The sequence below is a fragment of the Empidonax traillii genome, unplaced genomic scaffold (genome assembly GCF_003031625.1).
Source record: "Empidonax traillii isolate 1590-97213 ecotype Southwest subspecies unplaced genomic scaffold, ASM303162v1 scaffold6:size4315531, whole genome shotgun sequence".
In the NCBI taxonomy this organism is placed as follows: Eukaryota; Metazoa; Chordata; class Aves; order Passeriformes; family Tyrannidae; genus Empidonax; species Empidonax traillii.
The window spans coordinates 2,822,040-2,844,969 of NW_020955199.1; the positions used below are offsets into that span (position 1 = coordinate 2,822,040).

General features: G+C 39.1%; 1 protein-coding gene across 2 annotated transcripts in view; it reads left to right on the forward strand.

The window, feature by feature from the left end:
• The window catches only part of RASGRF2 (Ras protein specific guanine nucleotide releasing factor 2), a 112,679-nt gene extending 90,622 nt beyond the window's left edge, over positions 1 to 22,057 (forward strand). For both annotated transcript variants that reach the window (XM_027880995.1, XM_027881003.1), the window contains exons 19-27: positions 6,033 to 6,145; positions 13,749 to 13,809; positions 14,310 to 14,413; positions 14,760 to 14,844; positions 15,679 to 15,876; positions 17,413 to 17,492; positions 18,400 to 18,517; positions 19,299 to 19,367; positions 20,011 to 22,057. In XM_027880995.1, coding sequence (XP_027736796.1) covers positions 6,033 to 6,145; positions 13,749 to 13,809; positions 14,310 to 14,413; positions 14,760 to 14,844; positions 15,679 to 15,876; positions 17,413 to 17,492; positions 18,400 to 18,517; positions 19,299 to 19,367; positions 20,011 to 20,103 — 921 coding nt within the window. In that variant the 3' untranslated portion in view covers positions 20,104 to 22,057. The remainder of the gene's footprint in view (positions 1 to 6,032; positions 6,146 to 13,748; positions 13,810 to 14,309; positions 14,414 to 14,759; positions 14,845 to 15,678; positions 15,877 to 17,412; positions 17,493 to 18,399; positions 18,518 to 19,298; positions 19,368 to 20,010) is intronic.
• Positions 22,058 to 22,930: the final 873 nt, after the last annotated feature.

Sequence of the window (22,930 nt, forward strand, 5' to 3'; positions counted from 1 at the left end):
TAGATGCAAAGAGAAGCAACGACAACAGACATGAGGAGTAGAGCTTGCTTTATTTCTCCTTTTTTGGGTGTGAGATGCTACTGCAGATGTGCTTAGTGTTGCTGTTTGAGAATAATTCTGCAGCACAACTGACTCTGTCTTGGTGCTCTCTGATTCACCAGTGACATGTACAAGTCTGCCTAAATTATTGTCCTGATCTGTTGTGCTCTGGTGCAACGTAAAGAGACTCATATGCAATCATCTGCTAAAGGGCTCTTACATATATCATCCCACTTCATTATTCCCTGCCCTCCATCCATCCCTCTGGAGCCCTTGTCTTGTTTCTGCTGCTGCTCTGTGTGTAATAGCAATGGGTCAGGGTGGTGCATGACCCCAGGGATGGAGGAATTGTGCAAACAAATGGTTCAGAGCCTTGTTTTTACTCACTTTGCTCTAGAAAATCTTTGGCCAGGGTTTGGAAGGTCTTTGCTGGGCTATGGAATCAATTACCTTCCTGTGCTCTTTTGTCACTGTGTCAAAATCAGCTTCATTTTTGTTTAAATTTATCTGAGCATTTAATATGTAAAATTGTCTGTGACCAGGAAACAGAATCATTAAAATTAACAAATCAGCCTATTCAGTGAGGATGTGCTTTCAAAAAGCAGTTTTGTTATCTTGAAATCATGCAAAGCAATGCTTAGAAAAAGAATTCATTATTTTTAAAACTTGGGTCATACACTGTAGAAGCCTCATTTAAATTTCAAGAAAATGTATGGTGGTAGTAGTGCCATATCTGCAACCCTTTCTGGAGGGCAGAAGGAATTAATTAATATCCCCATGAGCATGCAAGGCACTGATAAATATTTGGGGAAAAAAACATCCCCAGATGATGTGACACGTTCTTCTGTTTTTACACCCTGAGCAAGAGTAATCAAACCTGTGTTACTCCTCTGCCAGAATCAGCACGGCATGAAAGGTGGCTTTAGATATTCCAGATTGTTTTCTGTACATTTTTGTTCTTTTCATTGCATATCCCTCCTTTTTTTTTTTTTTTTTCATTCAGCCACCTGCAAGCCAACAAACCTTTATTTTTGCCCAAAATAACAGGAGAGTGTTCCTGTTTACATTTTGGTTTTGAAATGTAATTGAGAGGAACAGCGTAGGATTCTCCTGTTGTAAACAATGAAAACACAAGTGACAAGGCAGAGAATCATTGTGAAGACAGTGTTGATGGGGACAGAAAGGGCTCATGAGGATAGAACTCTCACTGGCTCCTGCGGAGGTGGAAATTTGGAAGGCAAAAGGAGGCCAAGGGGAGAAAGTCTCAGTATGACTTTCATTATCCCAGTGAGGTCTAGCAGCCTTGTTTCCCTTAGAAGCACAGCTGGAATGAGCTGGCAAATCTTAGTTCTGTCACAACCTCTCTGGGTGCCAGACAGTGACAGCGAGCTACGGAGTGACCACAAGACCTGGGAGGAGGACCATGGCTTGAATTTTGAGAGTGTAGGTCATGATCTTGTGCCCGATGCTTGCCTGGCTCCAGCTATGGATTACCTACTACAGGTCATTCTCTTGGTCATACCAGCAAAGCTGTGGTGAGTTTTCAACAGAAGGATTTGCAGAGGTAGTTATTGATAGCACTTAGGGATTAGGAAGAACACCTGTGTACAGACAATTGTCCAAGCAAAGATAATTTTGATTAGGTAGAAATAGTTTTAGTGCACATCAGTTGGCCAATTCTATTTTTTATTCCATTTCATTGGAATAAAAAAAAAGTAGATACAAAATCCTCTATACGAGCCCCACTTATCTCATGTTTATGGATGTAAAATGATGAATAAGATAATACAGCAGATTTACAGTAAGTTTTTTATAGAAATGTGAACAAATTGCACTTGCACCACACTTAGCAAGATGGGCTGTATTTTAACTACATTTCAAATGAATGCTCCCTAGGATCTGTGACCCCTGCCTTGAAACAGCAAAGAAATTTCTGGGGTTCTGTCTGAAACAGACAGACATCATGATACAAACTATGAAGAGTCAGAGGGGTTGCACCACAGAGAGGCAGAGCAGGGGAACCTGGAGTGAGCCTCCCAGCTCTTGGCCAGGAAATCTAGTTTGTCTGAACTTGTGCAGTGAATAATAATACACTTAATTGCTGCTGTGCTCTGTCAAAATGTTGCAGGAGCATAAGGGTTTGCTATACCACGACCCTTCAGGGAACGTGAGTCACCCCCAGAACCAGGAGCCGAGCCTGCAGTCAGTCAAACTAATTAACAGTTCTCTGCACCCACTTCTGCTGGAGCCTGACAGGTCCCTCCCCACTGAGGTCCTTCAGGAATGTGCTGCATCCCAGGACTCAGAGGCAGGGATGTCACATTTCCTATCTGTCCTGAGTGCTTTAATCTGACCATACATGGTGGCTGGACTCTCCTCTCAAGGCTTCTTGTGTATTTCATCATTACACAGTGCCTGGATGAGGAGAGCTCTGTGTTGTATGTGCTGGGAGTTAGTCGTTCTGTTCATGTACCTTGTACTTTTAACCTGATTATACTCCATCAGGAGTGACAGGCAAACACTGATCCGGTAGAACCAGGACTGACATTCTTCCCCATTCTCCCCATTCTTTCCACTTGAAACTAACTGGAAGACAATGCTGTTGTCCTTCTCTTGTTGCTTGAAGTAAGCCAGGCTTACTTCAAGCTCAGGGATGAATTTTCCTGATAACCAGTTGTAATAATTTTTATTTCTGCCTTTCACCAGTGTAAATGTTTTGTTGCAGGTGAATTTAGGAAGATTTTCCTCAGCACAGTTGTGTGTACTAATAGCTGAAGTGTGGGTTTGCGTTGCAAAATTAAATAGAGTTGTAGAGGACTGCAGCAGTGGAGCAACTTCACTTTACTTTGATAGTGTTTGATCTGCTGTGTACAAGATTAGGAGTCACTAGAGTGATGCCATTGAAACAATTATCTGGTTACTCTGGCATGAGAGCAGATACCACTCTGTTTAGATGGAGAATGTTGCCTCCCACTTAGAAAGATTTAAAGAAAGAGGGGAGGAAATGCTTTTGGGATTTCACTGAGTTTATGTCAAATCTTGAATATACATACTCTGAACGAACCACCGATAGTAAGTCTACTGTTTCTAGTTAAAAAAGGACACTTTAGCATGGCTACAGTGTGGGGTTTTTTGTTGCTTTCTGCTTCCTCTGCTGCAATCTCTTTTCTTCTGGCCAGCGATTACAAATCCTTGTGCCCTTTCATGAAGGACTAGACCATCGTCAAGTTGAAATGTACCTGCTGGACACTTGAGTGGTTGACTGACTGTATGCCTTTTGCGATGCATGAATTGCAACTAAAAGTCACAAAAGTGGTCTAAAATTATATGTATAGGTATGATACACATGAGTACCATCTATCTACACCTATATATAGCTACCTATGTGTCCTATACTATAAACAGATATATATGTAATATATTAGTATATATTCATATATAGCACCTGTAATACATAGATATAATCTGCATGTATTTAGAATTATTTATTTATAAATTATACTTTGTTGCTAAGTATTTTGGTGTTTGTATAATTCTTAAGTTAACCTTCCTACATATGTTAAGTACATGTACTAGGGCAGTGATTTCCCTAGATTTTTTCATATATTGCTCATCACACTGGAATCTCTGTATGCCTTAGATAATGAACTTCAACAGAAAAAGAATTCTCTCTCTGGTTTTCTTCTGAATCTCACTTTTTTCCATATATTTTTTTCTTATCACATTATTAGAAGCAGATGGCACATTACTTTAAAGAAAGAATACCAACAATGTGAGTTTCCCAGTGATTCCAGGACTGCTTTCTTGTGGAGAGTAAAACAAGTTTTAGTATTAATGAGCAGTGTATTAATTTTCGTTACTCTAAGAATGACCTTATAAACATGCAAAACCTGGAAATGCTTTGGTTTTGCTGAATTTTGATAATCATAGGTGAGGCTTCCCCATCCTATTTGCAAATGAAATAACTTCTAAAGTTCTACACTTTTTTGGTCATAAATTTGGTAGCAATAAACATCTCAAGACATCTTGAGAGAAAATATCTTACAGTGAAAATAATCAACCAGTTGCAGTTTGAAAACCATACTTGGAGATCAAATCCTAATCACATTGATGTGATTTGCATGAGAATTTTACCCAACAGTGCTAAATTGGGGTGCTAGATTTGTCAGGTGTTGGACACCTTTTCTGTTTATTTAGTATATTTTTGTAGCCCATCTAGCAAAGATATCCAACTTCTTTTACACAGTGCCTGCCATTGACCTATAGGGCAGACATTACTAATATTAATCACACTGGTGGCTCAAGCTTATGCAGGCTTAAGGTTTCTCCTTTATCTAAATTCTGATAGTTCCATTTTTCAAATGGTTTTCTTCTTGAAATCACTGGAGTGAACAGCAGTGTCATTCCTCATGTTTTCAATAATTAGTCACATTTCCATACCCTAAATATTCTCTTGTCTTCTCTTGCAAACAGGCTAAGGCAGCTCCTAAGGGAGGCATTTCAGACAGTGGCTGCATTTCAGATAGTGGCTATAGAAAATTAAGAAATTAATTTAGAAAACAAACACAGTGCAGTACCCAGAAATAATTTTTGCTTGGCTTTGAGCTGTACGTCTGATACCCCATCCAAAGCCTAACACTGCATGCAGGCTTCCCAATCTTCAACATCCTTGACTTAGGGACAAACATTTAAAAAAAAAAAAAAAAAGGAAAAAGAAAAAAAAAAGAAGAGAGAGACTCGGATACTAGTATGTTTCAAGATATTTGAGTAGTGAAAAGGGGATGCTGTGACAGAAGAGAAATGCCCAAGGCAGCTAATTTCTGAGTGCTGACATTTGAGCAGTAACTATTCCCAAAAAGTGTTGTAAGGGAGGCTGTGGCACTTCCTCCTACTTGCCCTAAGTGTTTCAGCCCTTTTACATATTAAGCATCACTAGTCTATGTGACTTTGGAAGAGTTCTGAGGCTCTCACATTCCCTCAAGTGAAACCCAGGGTGTGTCTTCACCGGGGGTGGTTCTGGTTCTTCCCAGAGTCAAACATCTCCAGAAATCCTGTCAGTTAGGAGCCTCTCACAACAGGACGGGCTGTGCAAATTATTTGAAAATGCAAGACAACGCTCTTGCACCGAGGTGCCAAATATTTCCCATTTTCAGTAACTTTGTGCCTTCCGTTCCCATGGAAACAAGCTGGCGCTCGCCACAAACATGGTCTTGCTTGCAAGTGACTGTGGATTATAAAGGAAGATCTGTGATGTACTAGGCAACTGAAGGTTTTGAGCTCAGTTTTCTTATCAAAAGGCTAGCTTTGAGCTAAATAGAAGAATTCCCAGAGTCTACTCCAACACTTGCGAGTTCCCACCTTAATGCTTATGTATTCTATTGCAACAGAACATCTCATACTCTGTTCTCTGATTTTCTCCAAATTCAGAGATTAACATAAATAGCTGTTGCATGTTCCTGTTCTTGCATTGCAGTCCTGTGTCAGGTTGCAGTCTGCCTTGGAGGGAATGAAAATGCTGAAGCTTTCAGGTGCAGTGCCAGAGAGCACGAGCCTGGTTTAATGAGCTTGTTAGTTTGGGTATTCCACTAAAAGTAGACCTTTCCAGAAGGGTGAATATGAGATAAGAAATACCAGAGTGGGAGGCAGTTAAGCAGAGAAACTCAAGAAAACAAAGAAGGGAATCCCAGTGTCCTGCCTTACTAGGCAGTGGTCCCAGAACTGCAGTTAGTTTTTCTGCTTTTAGAGTCATCACAGGAGAAGAGAGAGGATTTTGGGGGCACTGTTGAATTTCTTTGGAAAAGAAAGGCTAACTGATTTTCCCACTTCCACACAGAAGATAAAGATCAGAAAGGAGATGAATCACAGCCTTTTGGACATCCTAATTTTGTGGCCTGTTCACTACAACAGCTTTCCAGGTTTCTTTAAGTATTCTCAAACCTAATAGCAATCAACATTATGAAGGCAAAAGGAAATAAAACTGGCTTCCTTTTTAGGATTTTGATCTGAACAACGAGCTGAAAATGAACGTGTTCAATTTGCTGGAGGAAGTTTTGAGAGACCCTGACCTTCTTCCACAAGAAAGGAAAGCTACTGCAAATATACTGAGGTAAATGCATTTCTAGTAATTTCACAACTGTAGCACGTGACATAGGGCACTGTGTATCAAAGAATTCACAGGGTCTGGGTTTTCTCCAGAGTATCTAATTTTGAGGATTACTAAGCATTTTATGAGGCATAAAATTGTGTTTTAAGTTTCATTCATAAAAATATCTGTATTAGAAAATTTTACTGCAGAACATCAACCACGAGTTCAGTCTTTGTGTATCAGCGAAAATAACTCCTGCAAAGTGGGAATATTTTATAGCCACTGTCTCAGTTTACCAAGACAAAATTGTTTGCTAAGGAGGGTGAGATATGAGGAAAACCAAGCTCCTCCCTCTAAGCAATTGTAACTCCGAAATTAAGAGGCTCCAGTGGAAAAGGTGTGGTAAAGAAAAATAACAGCTCTTTACTAAATAATGTATGTGTGTAGGTAACACAGCACAGGAAAACAAACAACGGCCCCGACCCCAAACTCCCACCAAAACAGTCCAGCCCTTCCCGCCTCCCGGCGCAGCTCCGACCGCGGCCAGCAGGGGGCGCCGTTGGGCTCTGTGGGGCCGGGTGAGGGCGCGGCCGGACGGGCCCCTCGGAGCGGGAGAGGAGAAGGACGGGGCTGATTCCCCGGGGCACTCCCGCTGTCCGAGGCTCTGGCTGGAACTCGCCTTCCTCCTCAGCGGCTGTAACCTGCCACCGGCACGGAGAAGGAGGAGTTGGGTGGGGGAACAACAGCCTTTACCCTCGAAGGTTCCTCTGCAGATTGGTACCGGCTTCTCCGAGGCGGGCCCGGGCCGTGGGCAGAGCAGGGCGTGAGGGATCAGAGGCGAACCGGGGCTGAAAGCAGCTGGGTGACTTGGCCAAAAGCAAGATGACCCTGCAGCTCTTCTCACACACCCTCCCTGAGTCAGGGCAAAATTGCAGGGCCGTCATCAGAAGAACAAAACAAGAACTCCCTTCCCCCTACAGTCTCCTGAAGCCATCAGCTTGGAATATGGGGCTATTAGCCAGTCCTTTTGTGTATGTGCTCACTCTGGGCATCTCCTCCTCTTCGCTTGCTCAACACCTTTCTTTAACAGTGGTAAAGGGAAAAAATTCCAAGCCGTTATTTTCTTTTTTTTTCCTTTAAAACAAGGAAACCTATGACACACTGGTTTTCATGTGAATTACATTACTGAGGAGCAGGAGACACTTAAAGGCTAAGCCATGATTAAATAAATAAATCACTTTAAACATTTAAGGACTAAGAAGTGATTAAAATAAAATATGATGAAAAACACAGATGAATTCAAGATGTGCTTTGTTTTAACAATATTGTGAGTATTCTGAAGGCTAGCCAGTAGCAATGCAATAAATGTAGTGTTGTCTGAATTTCCTAAGGGCACTGGACAGGTTTCCCCATCAGATATATGAAAAAACAAAATGACTGAAAAGTTGTTCACTTGTGAAGTGTGTGTGTGGGGAATGTCAAACAAATAAAAAGAAACAATTATAAATTCTTGTTAAAAGCACCTTTATTTTTACATAAATAAAAATAAATCTCCCTTTTAATACTACTACATGTGTTGCTCTTCCAAGTAAGAGTATTAAGTTCGTTTCATGTATTTATTTGGAAGAAACAGCAAGCCAGAGAGCAAAAAAGTATGAGGATAATGGATTTTAATAATATGTATGACAACATAGGTTCTGTCAGGTTGCTCACAGTGGGGAAAATTACCTTAAGACTTCCAGCTTCTTAAGAAAATGTCAGAAAATAAGCCTGGATTGGCTATTCCTGGCAGTAATGGGATATATTTATAGGACTTTACCATACAAGTTTGCCAGCAATTTTCTGTATCCCATTTTAAATTAGCCAATTTCCATTAGTTGTTGCATCAAAAAATGGACCGTGCTATTTATGTGTTAATTATGAGTCTTTTTACTGCTGTGCTGTGAAATGGGAGGTGGTGTTTCTCCTCTCTTCTCTTCTAGCACGTATTACTGAGTATCTGAGCACACTATATACTAGTGAATACAATTTGTCAGATATTTCTATTTTTCAGACTTTTTTGTCAGACTTGAAATTCTGTGAATTTTCACTCTGTATTTCTCTTGAAAAAAATTAAATGCTGTAAGAAGTGAAAATTCTGAAAAAGTTAAATTTTTAAAAGCTGACAAATGGCGAAAAGAAAAGGCTTTTTTTTCTTTAGCTTTTGCTAACATTGGTTGTCAAAGCTCCTTTATTGCTTTTCAAGGCTGGCAGTGGTGCTAAACATATATGGATGCTGGACAATCTGATGTCAAAAATTTCAATACTATTTTAATTTGAATTAAATTTCAATATGTTTTCACACCCCCTCACTGGAAGGAGGAGCTTTGGTGTTTGGATCACCTCAGGGGAATGGGTTGTCTGTTAATTAAGAGTGACTTCCACAGTTTAGGAAAGCACTGGAGATACTACACTCTCAGCAATGCTATATAGTTAAATGAGAAGAGGGAATTATAGGATATAAGGGATAATATGAATGCTGTTTGTGTGTAACTATAAATCTGTGGCAGTGACACAGGAGTGCCCATTCATTTACTCTTCTGCATTTGTTATTTTTTCATTTATTAAATCTATTTATGTTATTTATTAATTTTTATTGCACATTATTAAAATAGGAATATATATAAGCTTTAAAAGAAACTGAATGACTTGCTAGTCTAAGCAGTGACCTGCTGTCCTGTGGAGCCTGAACACACAGTTCTGGAACCATCTCAGGTATTGGGCTATCAAGGGGGGGTCCCTCTGGTTCTCCAGCTCCTCAGCTGGTCAGTGGATTCAGACACAAAACCAGCTGTTCTTTGAAAACTTAACTTTGCAATAATCCAGAATATAAAATGGAGGAATAGTGTCTGTCAGGGTGTTTAGTTTTTCTAGCAGGTTGAAAGGATCCTTGTACAATTCTGGAACTGATTTCATGAGGAATTGAGAAACAAACAAAAGCAGAAGAGACAACATCCACATGCCTCCATTCTGTCTGACTATGATTTATGAACCAGGTTTCTAGTGCCTGAACAGCAAAGTTGCTTCTATACTTCCACTAAAAACAAAAGTACTGCATCTAGTGCTAAAAGAGTACCTGATGATCCAGGGATTGTTATTTTGCTGATGTTCTGCCAGCATGGTGCCATCGCTGGTTGTGTGCAAGCCAAACACTGAACGTGCTCTTCCCAAAACTGGGAGAGTTCTCTGTATTGCTTGTCTCTAAAGATCACTATTTGTCAAAGTAGGGACAACCAAGACCATGTTCCTCTTGACAGAGAACTGCTTATCTTCAAGCCAGCATTCCGCTGATACATCAGGAAGAGGCTCCACATTCTCTTGGAGCATTTTTTACTTTTTCCTGCATCAGATGGGGAATTTCTATCACTTGCCACTATGTCAATGTTCTGAATGTTGAGAGAATGCCTGTTACAGAATAAAATTACTTGTTGAGTTCCTTCAGATATCCATAGGTTATAATCACCATAGGGTGAAGGGTCTGCACTGTCTTGGAAGAAACTCTGTGGTGGGACCCACTGTGTGTACCTGAAGAACGAAATCACAAAACAAGCTGCAGGTAGGGAATGAAACACTCCTTCCACAGTCACTACCTATCATGGGGGAGATCCTCTTCACCAAAATTGTCTGAATTTAGGCATCCTGGCTGCTCCTCCAGAGATCGAGATCGTTCCTTCCCCAGTTGCCGAACACAAGCAGTGGGAGGTTGTGAATGCCACCCTGGACGCCCTAAAGATACCTAGAGCCTGTATTCTTGTAGAGATGTGGAAGTGTTTTCAAGTACTGTGTCCTTCTCTTGGTTCACTATCAACATCTGGTTTGGAGAAATGCTGCTCAGTCCATCACTGCCACACACTCACCTCCTTGGAAAGATGTCAACTTTTTGATTTTCTTTTAAATTGAGACTTTTCACCTAATACTACTTAGAGGAGAAATATAAATTACCCACCTGGAATTGAAGGGCTTTTTTACTGCTGTTAGAAATTGATTTTTTGAAGATTTTTGACAGCATCCTTTTTATATGAAAGCACAAATATGTCAAAACTAGAAGTTTTGATGAAACTTTCATTCAGAAGGGTTCTCTGGGACAGGATGAAAATGGGAAGAAGGAGTGAGCCAGTTGACGTGCCCCTCATGAAAACAGTCATTCACCCGTTTGCTAGATGAGTGTCATAAAACAGGCTTTTTTTGTTGCTCTGAAGAGGTGCTTTCTTCAGGCATTTTATCTAAAAGGCCATAGCGTATCAAAACATGTATTCTATCAGAATTCTGGGTTGCCTGTCAGTGGTCACTGTAGGCCTTGGGTTACCCACATTTCAGTTTTTGTAGTATACTCTCAACTCTGAAAAGCAGAGGAATGCAGGATGAGGCTAGGACAAGCATTTCTTACCCTAAATTCAATGTTTGAACATTCATGAAAAAAAGTTCATGCTTTCCAAGCCTAAAGATTGGTATTTTCTGATTGGTATTTCCTTGAAGGGTATTGCATAAAAATAGGTCTCTTTACAAACTACCCCAGCCTTTGAGTGCATGTACACATATTAATGTGCATTAATATTTCTTGGAAAATCAGTCCCTTTGTCAGCAGAGATTAAAGGAGGAGGAAAGGATGGTTTGTATTCCCAAGATATCATGGCCAGCTCTGGTAGAGGCTCTGTTTAGAATATGAATGGCAAGGAAAATGTTGATGAGAGATACTCAGCTGCTTCATGCCTTGAGTCATCAAACAAAGCAGCTGGTATTTCTTGCATGATGGGATTTTTGTTGTGTGGACTGACAGGGTTTCTCTTCAGGGTAAAAAAGCTTTTTTTTTAAATCAGTATCTGTTCTGAAACCTATCAATGTATGTTTTGCTTGAGATTTTATGAGCCCTGTTTACTAACCCTTGAAATCTAGATAAAATGATAATGAAGCAGGGAGTTGTAACGTTCAAACTGAGCAGCAATGAATATTTCTGATAAATGGTCTTCTCTGGAGAAAACCATGGTGGTTCAAGAAACACTTTTTCCTTCCTCAGCTAAACATAAATGAAAGCCGAGGATATGCAGGTGTCAAAATTTCTTGGATGAACAATTTTTCAGCCATGTATGATCTCACCAAACACATTTCAGGCTCTACAACTTAGAGTAGTTTTTAAATATTTTCAGAGTGCTTTATGTACCAGTAAGGAGACCCAAGTTAATATTTTCAGCTAGAAAATTAATTTAGTATTCAGACTGGTCAGGCATGAAGAGTAGTGTTTGTGAGAGAGATCTAATCTTAGCTGCTGACTCTAAGAATTGGAAAGATATTTCTTATTGATCTGCTTTCTTCATTTGTGAGGTTACTGATGGAGGTGTCACCCCATTCAGTCCTCCCAGAGAGTGATTCTGTCCAGCAGAGTCTCTCTGTGCCTTTGCTTTCTCCCATGATCTTCTTCACACCGATCTGTGCTTCTCAGCTTCCAGGAGCTCTCCAAGGAGTACAAAGGGAGCTGCGCAAGCAGGACTGAGGAGCCCGAAACGTCTTCCCAGACCCCTGTTGAGCTGGGAATCCCAAAGCTGACAACAGTACAGACTGGAATGAGAGCTGCTATTGATGCTGTCAAAAAAATAGCGTTATCCAGTGGAGAGATTTGTTATCCTCCAATTTAAACGTAGAGCATTTACAGATAAAAGGAACGTTGATTGTTTGTTTGGGTTTGTTTTGTTGTTCTTTTGGGTTTTTTTATGAGACCACTGTGTTAGAGAAAAAGTGTCTGTTTAGAAAGAGGAATTGAAAGTTTACATAAAACATGAGACGTCATGATGGGCATTATCAGGCAGCAAGGATATGGAAAGGTTAACTATTTTCCTCCTTTTAAGACCCTCATGTTTCATATTTTATTTCATATTAGGCAAACACAATAATTTCTGTATCAAAGGCAGGCCAGTATAAAGTTACATGTAAGTAACTCAGATGAAGAATTTACGACATTGATAAAAATACTTCGGGCAGAGGGAAGGCAGAGGGATAAGCCCTGTCTGTTTTTTATTGCCAGTAGGCACATGCTTGTGTCATAGGTTAAACAATACCTTTGTGCAGGCAATCAGCCATGAGGTACAGCGCAAAATAAGCTGCTCAGGAAGGACAGATTGCTAGTCTATTTACAGTCACTGGGGCTGCACATCGTTATTATCTGGAGAAGAAACTTAGGGTTCTCCTGAAGAGGTAAAATGTTCAAGACATTGAACATCTCGCCCAAACAAGGTGTTTCCAGCCTTTATGAATAGAAAAAGGGCATTTTTGTGGATTTGGTAGGCTGAAAATGAGGGAAGGAGGTTTCTTAGATTCTGTGTTTATCTGCCTTTTTGATTTTAGCTAAGCCTTCCAATTTGGCAAACCAAGAGGAAGGAGCAACAGCCCACAACAGAGGAACCCGGTGTACTGAGCATTAATGCTTCTTCCCCACCCACATCGTACAAATTCCGAGCCTCACACTCATACTGAAGTCTCCAGGGAATGGGATCCTTTTCCTTTAACCCTTTCCCTGGCTGGTACGTGGAAAGTCTTTTAATACAGAGTGCAAAAATGAAGAATTGGAGGGACCATGGGAAAATACCAGATCCTGTTGCTGTGCCTTCTGGAATCACTGGTAGAACTGCATTTTCTTTGAAAGTGCTCATCTAAACTTTTCTTGGAAATTCAGCTGATGAGGACCCTCTGCAGAAAGCCTGACCCAGGGCTCACTTGTACTTGCACCTTCAATTTGATGTTGAAACTAAACCTCCCCTGATGCAAATCATCCCAGTGACTTCTTGCCACGTTGTTGATGTCTTTTTAAGCAACTTTTTACATACTACTTACATTCTTTCTTCCTAAGTCTTCTCCTTCATATATTACATTAATCCAGTCTATTCAAGGTTTCTCTGAGACTGTATTTTCCAAATGAAGGGGCAGGAGCTTATAATTATGTGCCAGTATGCTGCATCCAGGTAGATGGCATTTGATGGACACTTTTTACTTTGGGGTTAATTTTTGACCCATTACTCTGAAATAACCATAATAATCATGATTTTTCTGGAGCAGAAGTGGAAGCACTAATTAACACTTGTATTACCAAAAGCAAATTATGTCTTTGCTACAGGTAAAACCTGCAGTTTGTTGTTCATTTCCACACTCTCAGCTCCTCGTGTGGGACACTGAACAGGACGGTGTTGTGCCAATAAACAAGAGCACTCTTATGCCTACCTATTTTTCTGTCTTCACTTTTCATATGTTGATTTTTCAGGTATATCCCAAAAAATACCATTTTAGTTTGAAATCAGAGAAAAGGCTTGTGGTGTAATTTTCCACCTTTAGATTTCCTAGGATTATTCAGGATTCATTAGCTCAGAGATCTTAAACCTACATGGAAATATTTTGCTTTACATGTGTCTGATGATGTAATGGTACCCATTTTTACTTAAAAGAAACAGGAGCTTTTAGGTACTGGATAAATTTTTTTCTTTACCTCTTCTGCAGTCTTAGGATTTAGTTTAGATAAACCATATTGCTGATCTGTGATAAGGTTTTCTCATAACCATGTAGAGATTTTCATTTATATGGGGTGTTCTACATCATTTTTCAGGACTCTTTCTCAGGATGATCAAGATGATACCCATTTGAAAATAGAGGATATCATTCAGATGGTAAGTTCATCTCGAAATTTAGGCATATATACTCCTGTAGAAATGTTGTGGGTTTGAGTCAATAAAATGTAGCACAGTTGCGACTTAATGTAATGTATTTCTGGACAGAAATATTTTCTTTTATATCAAGAATGTCTATTTCTGTTTAGAAAAAGTAAGAATTTGGAGCCCTTATCAAAAATGAACATGTAAAAACTTAAGGATTTGGATTTAAATATCATGATTAAAAAAAATGGAAAGATATGAATATATATAAAATTATAAGCACAGAATATACAGACTTGAATTAATCTACATTCATGGTCCTGATTTGGTGTGTACCTATTTCTCTACAAGTTTCCGGCCTGATGCGTACCTTTACGTTGTTAGGAACTGTTCTTAATTCTTTGTAGCAAAGAAGTTAATTACAACTCCCTGTTGAGAGTGTGCGTGAAGCTCTCCATGCCCTGTGCTGTGACACAAAAAGGGATCATTGTAAAGCGTTGTCCTTGCTTTTGCAGTCGGACTGTCCAAAACCAGAGTGCTTTGAGACACTGTCAGCCATGGAGCTTGCGGAGCAAATCACCCTCCTTGACCACGTGGTGTTCCGGAGCATCCCCTATGAGTAAGTGACAGCAGCCTCAGGCACCACCCAGTTAGTTCATGCTACTGGCAAAAGGGTTTGCACACATAAAAGGGTAATGTGGGTATAAATAGGATCACAATGCTGAAAATTAGCATGGGGTGAGAGGGAGGGCCATTAAAAGAAAAATAAATCTTCTTAATAAAATTTATCATTTCAGTCAGCGTTAAAAATGGTGTAGTGAAATTCTGGAATTATAGTAAAGCTATTATTAGCTTCCAACAAATTGAGGTATCTTTGAAATCTACTTAGGCTGTGGTTAGAGGCACTGCCCTGTGTTTACTAAGAGCATTTTTGTTTGCTTTTTTTCTCTCCTCTCAATGTGTAGAGAGTTTCTTGGGCAGGGCTGGATGAAAGTGGATAAAAATGAGAGAACACCCTATATTATGAAAACCAGTCAACATTTCAATGATGTAAGTCCTCTTAAATGTCTGTTGCTTTCTAAGAACTCTACGGACTTGTCTGTGACCTCTGGAACGAAAACACTGGATTTTGTTACAATGGGATGTAATATCTTATCTAGTAATGACTGAATGTGATTAACCATTTCGATCAAAGCAGATGAAGATTCTCATTTCCAGTAACTGGTACTCAGCATTTCATTGGGAATTTAAGACAGCAGAGTATTTTAAACTGTACTACAATACCTTCCTGCGTACAGAAGAAACTCTGTTTTCTCCAGAGAAATATAACACCAATTCTATTTGATGAATGCTCTTTGTATCCCCAAACATGTCTCTGCTTTTTACCATTTTCCTTGAATTTTACTGAAAGACTTCCTGATCTATTTTACTACTAATGACTTGAGGGTGCTCCCCTTTGCATCTCTTACACTTCTTTCATTTCATCATCCTCTTCACTTCCCTAAAGCAATGTTTTCAATGTACTTCCCTGGTTTTATTAGGAGCCGTAATTTCTGTTGTGCATTAGTTGGGGGGTTGGCCTTGTTCATTAATAGCTATACATTCAAAAGGATTTAATTTAAATTATTATTTCATAGAAATATATAAACATTACATATAAATAGAAATAAGTATTTGAAGTGAAAATTTAAAAAGAAATATATGTAGTTTATTTTTATATATAAATACTATAAATGTTTATGATTATGCATAAATACATATAATAATAGAAAAGTAATATAAATAATATAATACAGATAAATATTATTTTTATAAATAAATAAATATCTACATAAAATTTTTTAAAATTAAATTTCCTAACTTTCTTCCTGTTTCTTTGGTCAGATGAGTAACCTGGTGGCCTCCCAGATCATGAACTATGCTGATGTCAGCTCCCGGGCCAACTCCATTGAGAAGTGGGTGGCTGTTGCTGATATTTGCAGATGTTTGCACAATTATAATGGTGTGTTAGAGATCACCTCAGCCTTGAACAGAAGTGCAATCTACAGGCTTAAGAAAACCTGGGGTAAAGTATCCAAACAGGTAAGAATGACACAATTGTGAGGGGGGTTACTAGATTTCATCAGTCAATATGTTCAGACAATATTCCTCCTATAAATATTTCTGCTTCTCCACCAAGTGGTATTTCATGTCGAGGTCTTTTGTATGTATTTTTTTATAAGTGAGAACAAACAGTTTTCAGCAGAATTAGCAGATGCCAAAGACTGTTGGGCCTAAAGTAGTGAAATACTCAAGTGAATTTAAATATTTTCACATATGCATGTCTCGGTGGTTACAAGCCATAGCTAAAGTCAGGTCAGGTGCCTCAAATAGGAACTGCATTTCCCTGACTCTGCAGAAAGGCAGGAGGAAGGGCAGCACTTCTCAAATGGGTGAGGTTTTTGCTACCCAGAAGGAGACTGTTGACGACCACTGTTCTTTCTAATTTGAGGGCTCAAGTTTATATGCAGTGAATGCCTCTCTTTTAACCCTGACCTGGCTTCTGAGAATGTCAGCAGCATGGCTGAGGCTGTGGGAATGCCTGCCAGTCACAAAAATAAGATGCACACACGAAAGAAGACTAGTCAGGATGAAGAGTATCCAGTCTTTTATGTTCTCTGTTTTAAATGCTTCAGGGAAATCCACTTAAAATACATTCTGACTGATTTTCCCAGCTGGTTCATAGCTGATGCTTTTATTTAAAAATAAATTCTAGTTCTTTTATTTAAAAATATGTTAAAAATCCTTTCAGTGCAGACTGTTAAAAAAGAGGTCACCTCCAAAAAGTTTTAGGTTTAGAATTTGTTTGATTTTTAAACTTTTCAGTTAAAAACAAAACAAAAACAAACCCACAGGAGATTGATGTGGTTGCACAGTTCTCTGGTACTTATTGGGAATGTAATCTGAATTTTTCATCAGCCTGCTATTTAGAAGAAAATGACTGTTTCTGCCTACAGCTTTCTCTTAATTGGAATTTCAGTTTCAAAAATTATGAATTTCTCATCATTCTCTACACTGTCTCCAGTCTGTAGCATAAACAGGCTGAAAAGCAAATTTATTTCATTTACGAAGTAACCAGGCTCTGATGATGCCTACTGAATGTGACTTGTGTAAAACAGAAGTACATTTCTGTATTCATATGCAGCTTTTATTGGAAATTTGGAGGCAAGACCAGCTTATAAGAGAGAAAACACCCTCTACTGTCACCAACTTCAGTAAATGCACTTGAGGATCCTCGGCAATGTGTAGGATCAAGTCCTTTATATTCTTGTGTAACAGTAAAATTGAATTCCTGGCCATTAATTTAATGAACTCATGGTTTTTCCCCAATTTGCAGGCTAATAGTATTAGTATAAACACAGGTTCTGTGTATCACTCATAGGAAAATCTTTAATGCTGCCTGGTCTCCATTTCCAGAAATACGTGAGGAACTAACAAGCAATAAAGCTAAAATCTTAATGCCTGTTTTATTACTTTTGAAAGTGAAGTGAAGATGCTAAGTGAATTATACCTTTTCTGAAATCTAATCCCAGTTGTATGTGCACCAGCAATGACATGTGTAATGAATTTTCTTTCTAGACAAAGGCTCTCATGGACAAGCTTCAGAAGACTGTATCATCTGAAGGAAGATTTAAAAACCTTAGAGAAATGCTCAAAAAGTATGCCTTCCTACAATATACAAATGTTTTAAGCAGTAGATCGTACATATTAAAGAAGAATAGGCTTTGATTAAGCTTTAATAATTAATATAATACTGGATAATATTTTTGCCTAAAAATCTCTTAAGTTCTAGGTTGTTTTGCTGAATATCTTGTGATTTAGTTCCCCTAATGTATAAATATAACAGCTCCATAGAATTACTGAAACAAATTATACTGTTTTTCTTTAAACGTGTTCCCTGTTGGGGTTTTGCTTACACTGATAAACTTTTTCAGTAAGTGTAAAAGTCTTTTATGAGAAACAGGATTCCACAGACTTCTTGCTCTAAATAAGAAATTCAGGGCTTGGGACTAAGCCTGAGTCAGATCATGAATCCACTCATATTGTTTCAGACAGTAAGGACAGGACAAATGCACAGTGATATTTTCCTCACCTGTGGCCTCCAAGCCCATTCGAAAACAGCCTCCTTCTTTTGTACAGTAGTCCTTGAGTATTGACTTCTTTAATTCATTTGCCAGATTGTGTCTGACATTCTGTAATTTTGGTATCCAGAAGGATTCTACAATTTATGTATTGACCTGAATTTTTGCAAGTTTTGTAACTGGAAGCAGGTTTTTCAGGATTGAATGATACGATTACTTTAAATTATCTTGAGAGAAGCCAAGAATTGAAAGACTAGAATAATTACTGGAATGTTTAAAAAGTTCCATTAATATTAGATATTGGACAGAATACATTCAATTTGTCACAGGCAGAGCTAATACAACTCCATCAGGAGCTGTTTGCCTTGGAAAGAAATGCAGTCCATTGACTAGAAGTGCATTAGGTAATAAGTTTGTGTGAGTTAGAAAAAAGTGAGTTTGCAAGTGTAGCTACAGGCGAATATGCTGATTTATTGATTTTCAGTTGTAACCCACCTGCTGTTCCCTACCTTGGGATGTACCTGACGGACCTGGCCTTTATTGAAGAAGGAACACCCAACTTCACTGAGGAAGGACTTGTCAATTTTTCCAAAATGAGAATGGTAATTTTCACTTTCTTGTGTGCTTTCACAACAGGTGTTGTTTAATTATGTGAGCTAATTATCGATTTCATTATAACTCCTTTGAGTTTCACTTCAGAGAATTACAGGTATGTTGATGTTGTGCAAGATAGGCAGCGATCTGAGAGCAATTACTTGACCTAGTCTTCTATCACCACCTTCTGGTAAACTGGGTATTTTTACAGGGTGAATTTGCCCCCAGTTTGTTGTCTGAGAAATGGCAGGAAAAGCAGCTGTCTGGAGCTCGTGAAGGAGCAACAGAAAGCTTTTTTTAAATAACCAGAATTATAGGAGTGCAGTGATTCACCAGGAAGCAGTAATCAGAATGTTCTTTTCAAAGTTTTTTTTTTCAAAGAGATAGACTCTTTTTAGAGTCTATCTAAAAAGCATTTTAAAGTTGATTTCTCTCCCACTGCCATGTAATGCTTTTTGTAACAACTCTTCAGAGAGAAGCATGGAAATTTCTCTTCTAATCTCAGCTTAATGCCCTTCTTAGGGCCACACGCTGCAGCAGTCACTCGAGGCAGAAGATGTGTTTTCAGTGTGGGGAGAGGAGAGTCATGGTTGTTCACTTGAGGCTGACTGGAGAATAAATGGTTGATCTGAGAAACTGAAGTGCTTGGAAACTGTCAGGAGATGATCTCTGCCCTTGCCTTCCCTCCTCCTCAGATAAATTGAATAACTTCATGCAAAATTCTTGATTTATGTGGCTTAGCTGAAGTCAACTGCAGTTTGTACTTACACACATGTATTCTTTTGAAAGATCTCACATATTATCAGGGAAATACGGCAGTTCCAGCAGACCTCCTACCGCATAGATCATCAGCAGAAGGTAAGGCTCTCACCTGATACTGAAATTATAGCTGTGGCAGCAATTAGCTGTCAGATAGAGCTGTTGTTGAAAGCCAAAATCAGCTCCCACATATAGAGGAGAGGACACACGGACATATAGATTATATGGGGCTGGGACACCCTCACTCTGGCAGAAATTCTTTGTTTGATGCCTTGTAGAGAAGTTTTTTGCTCTTTCTCTGGAAGGTCTTGGGGATTGCAGCCTTCAAGGGTGTAAGGGGTTCAAAGGGAAATGTGTTCTTACTGCCCTGAGAGTCCAGTGGTGATGCCCCAAGCACCTGTTGAGATACCCTGCAGTTGTTTTTTCCTTTGTCCCTCCCTCATGGGAGTGATGCAAATTTGACCAAAGCTGGTCTGTGGCTTCAGAGAAGATTCATCTCATACTCCAGAAGAGGAGCCTGGGACTGAGGTAACCTGGCAAATGATTTGTCTGTTCCTAAGAGGCTGTAATTAATTCCCAGATCACTGTAGGTGGGTGCAGCATCCAAATGAGCTGTTTGGTTTCTCAAGAAAACAACATGAAGGCATCTCAGGATCTGAAATGGGCTGGAAGGGGAAGGAAAGCAGAGAAATCTTTGTGGCTGTTCTATGCAGTCTGTCCATCTTTGTTTTCTGCATTCCAGGTCACTCACTACTTACTTGACAAGACACTCATTATAGATGAAGATACGTTATATGAGCTCTCCCTGAAGATCGAGCCCAGACTCCCTGCCTGAAACTCAGCTTTGCCTCAGAGTCTACAGAAAGCTTTAGTACAATGAACAGCATCATGCATGCCATGTCCTAAAGACAGCAAGGGAAATTTTGGGAGGAATGCCAGCTCTGTTTTCCAGTAAGAGATACAGAGTCTCACAGCATTTCCCTCTCTGGCAACGAAAACAAACATTGGGGGTGGAAGACAAAGACACTTCCTACCCGGATTAAGTGATTGCTGCTTTGCAAAGATAATTTTTTGCAGCAGGGACTATGATTTAATGGAAAATAGGAGACTTTACTGTGAACAGGCTCTCATTGCAGCCATCTTAATGTGACAAATTAAGGGTACAGATTTAAATGATGGCAATATACTCAGATATATTAAGATGAGTAAGCAAAATGAGGTGGCTGGGCTGATGGCTAACTGTGTGTCCACTGAGGCAGCAATGGTGGTGATGTCCTCATATTCTGTTAATTTCATTGAGAAACCAGACTTTTAACAGTCATCTGCTATTTTGGAGTGACATTAAGAAAGCATCTAGTAACTTCAGACCTGCAGTTGTTCTAAAAGACTCACTGTACATTTAATGCTACTCTTTATAAAACACCTTCTTCTTTAAATGTCTCATCAGCCTTTTCTAAGATGACTGATTGTAGCTGTAAACAATTTGTAAATATTTTTTTCATCCCTGAGAGTATTTACAGCATGGAAAGCAAACGGACTAATGGAATAGCTGTACATAGTTGCCAGCCTTCTCAGCTGGGAAACACAAAGTGAGAAATCTGCACGCGCAGTGGATGGGATGGTGAGTCATGTTGCACACAGTCCTGGAAAAGGCACTTTATTTCCCTGCACCTCCTGCAACTTCTCTGACAAGCTGGGCTGCAGAGCACTTTCTGGACTCATTGTGGAGAGAAACACACGTCTGATCTGGCAGTGGGTGGTGACCAGCAGTGAACACTCAGAGCTGGAGCGACAGTTCCGTTTCACTTGGCATCAGCAGTTTGAAAAATGTCTTGTTTTGTTTTGTTTTGTTCAGCCATTTGACACTAACTTAGTTCTAAAATCATATATACCAGTGGCAAACGTTGAATGCCAGCAAACACAAAATATGTATTTTTATCTGAGATAGTAATTATCACTTGCATAAGGGCATATGTATGAGAAAATGTGCTGTTTGTAAATGTTTTCAGAGCATGTGCTTTTGTGATGTACCAGGTAGATAGATGTCATTTCTACAGCTAGTGGGTACTTTCTATATTTTCCTCATCAAGAGTGGCCTGTCGTAGCTGCATGGACAGTGAGCTCAAATGCATGTTGTAAAGGGCATCATAGTATAAAACACAGGTGTTAGCACTGTTGAAAAAAAAAAAAAATTGGCTGGAAAAGTGTCCTTACTTTTCCAATGATATTCAGCCAGTTGAAGAAATAGGGCTATATCACCGTATACCTCCCTTAAATTCTCTCAGGGAGACAGATGCTTAAAACAGATTGTGACCTAGGCCTATTTGATCTGACATATCTTACCACAGTCATGATGCTTCTCAATGCTGAAGGTGAAAAATGGACCTACCTGGCTTGTGGTTTTTGTCTTTATTTGCACTTTAATTATATTGCTGGCCCAGCCCAGAGCTGCACAATGAATTCCATTTGTTCTGTCTGAGTGTAACTGCCAGCATTTACAAATGTACCTTAGCAACTGTAAATTTCATTAAGGTTCTTATCCACAAGGACCATCTCTTTGTAAATAAGTGCATGGGGAAGTGTCACAGATAATGGAGAATTCCTCCATTAGAAGAGCAGACAGCAAGAGAGAAGGAAATGCCAGAAACACATTAGATTGTTCTGGCTAATGATTGCTGTGAAAACAAACACGGAAAATATTACTTATAGAAACCTTTTGAAATGTTTGTTTCTTTTCACTAATGACTGACAAGAAGCTGATTGCATCCCAGTGCATGATATGAGGAAAAGCATGGTTTATTTGGATCACAGAACCAACTGACTGTGTATTTTCTGTACAAAGGCAGTTAACATTTAGTAGGTTCATAAAACACTTTGAAGTAATGGAGCAACAGGGAAAATGTGGTCCAGAAAGTGATTTCGTAACTTTGTTTTATTGATTCTTTGTTCAAGAGAAAATGTTTAACGACTGTCTGTATCAATGGGCATCTCTGTTGTACACTATTAACTGCTGCTTTATATGCCTGTACCCCATTTTACCAAATTTCCCTGATGTTCTTAGGGTCACAGGGTACAATTCTTCATCTTGCTCTGTTCACAGTTGGTTGTTTTGTACTTTCTGTGTGTATATTGGTTCAGAACATTCAATGATGTATTTTAGTGTTTATGACATGCAGGGTTGGTGCTGTGCTCACGTGGCAGATAGACAGAGAGGAAGACAAAGGGTTAGACGTGGGCTTTTCCAAAGGTGCTGAACCTTATCTTAAAATCAGCCCTATCTTAAAATCAGAAGACAGTGTGATAGTTCAGCCCCTTTGGAAAAGCACAGACTACTCATATGCCAAAGTTTGCCTCTTGGGTCAGTGGCACAGTTGAGGTTAGAATCATTAGAGTAGCTTAGATACTTGATTTGTGTGTTCAGAGCAACACCACCACCACCACAAAAAAAAAAAAAAAAAAAAAAAAAAAAAAAAAAAAAAAAAAAAAAAAAAAAAAAAAAAAAAAAAAAAAAAAAAAAAAAAAAAAAAAAAAAAAAAAAAAAAAAAAAAAAAAAAAAAAAAAAGGCAAAAAAAAGAAGAAGAATTAAAATAATATATTATGGTCACAGTAATGTTTGATTTGCTGATGGCTAATGTTGCTATTTTTGCTTGGGGATACAATAT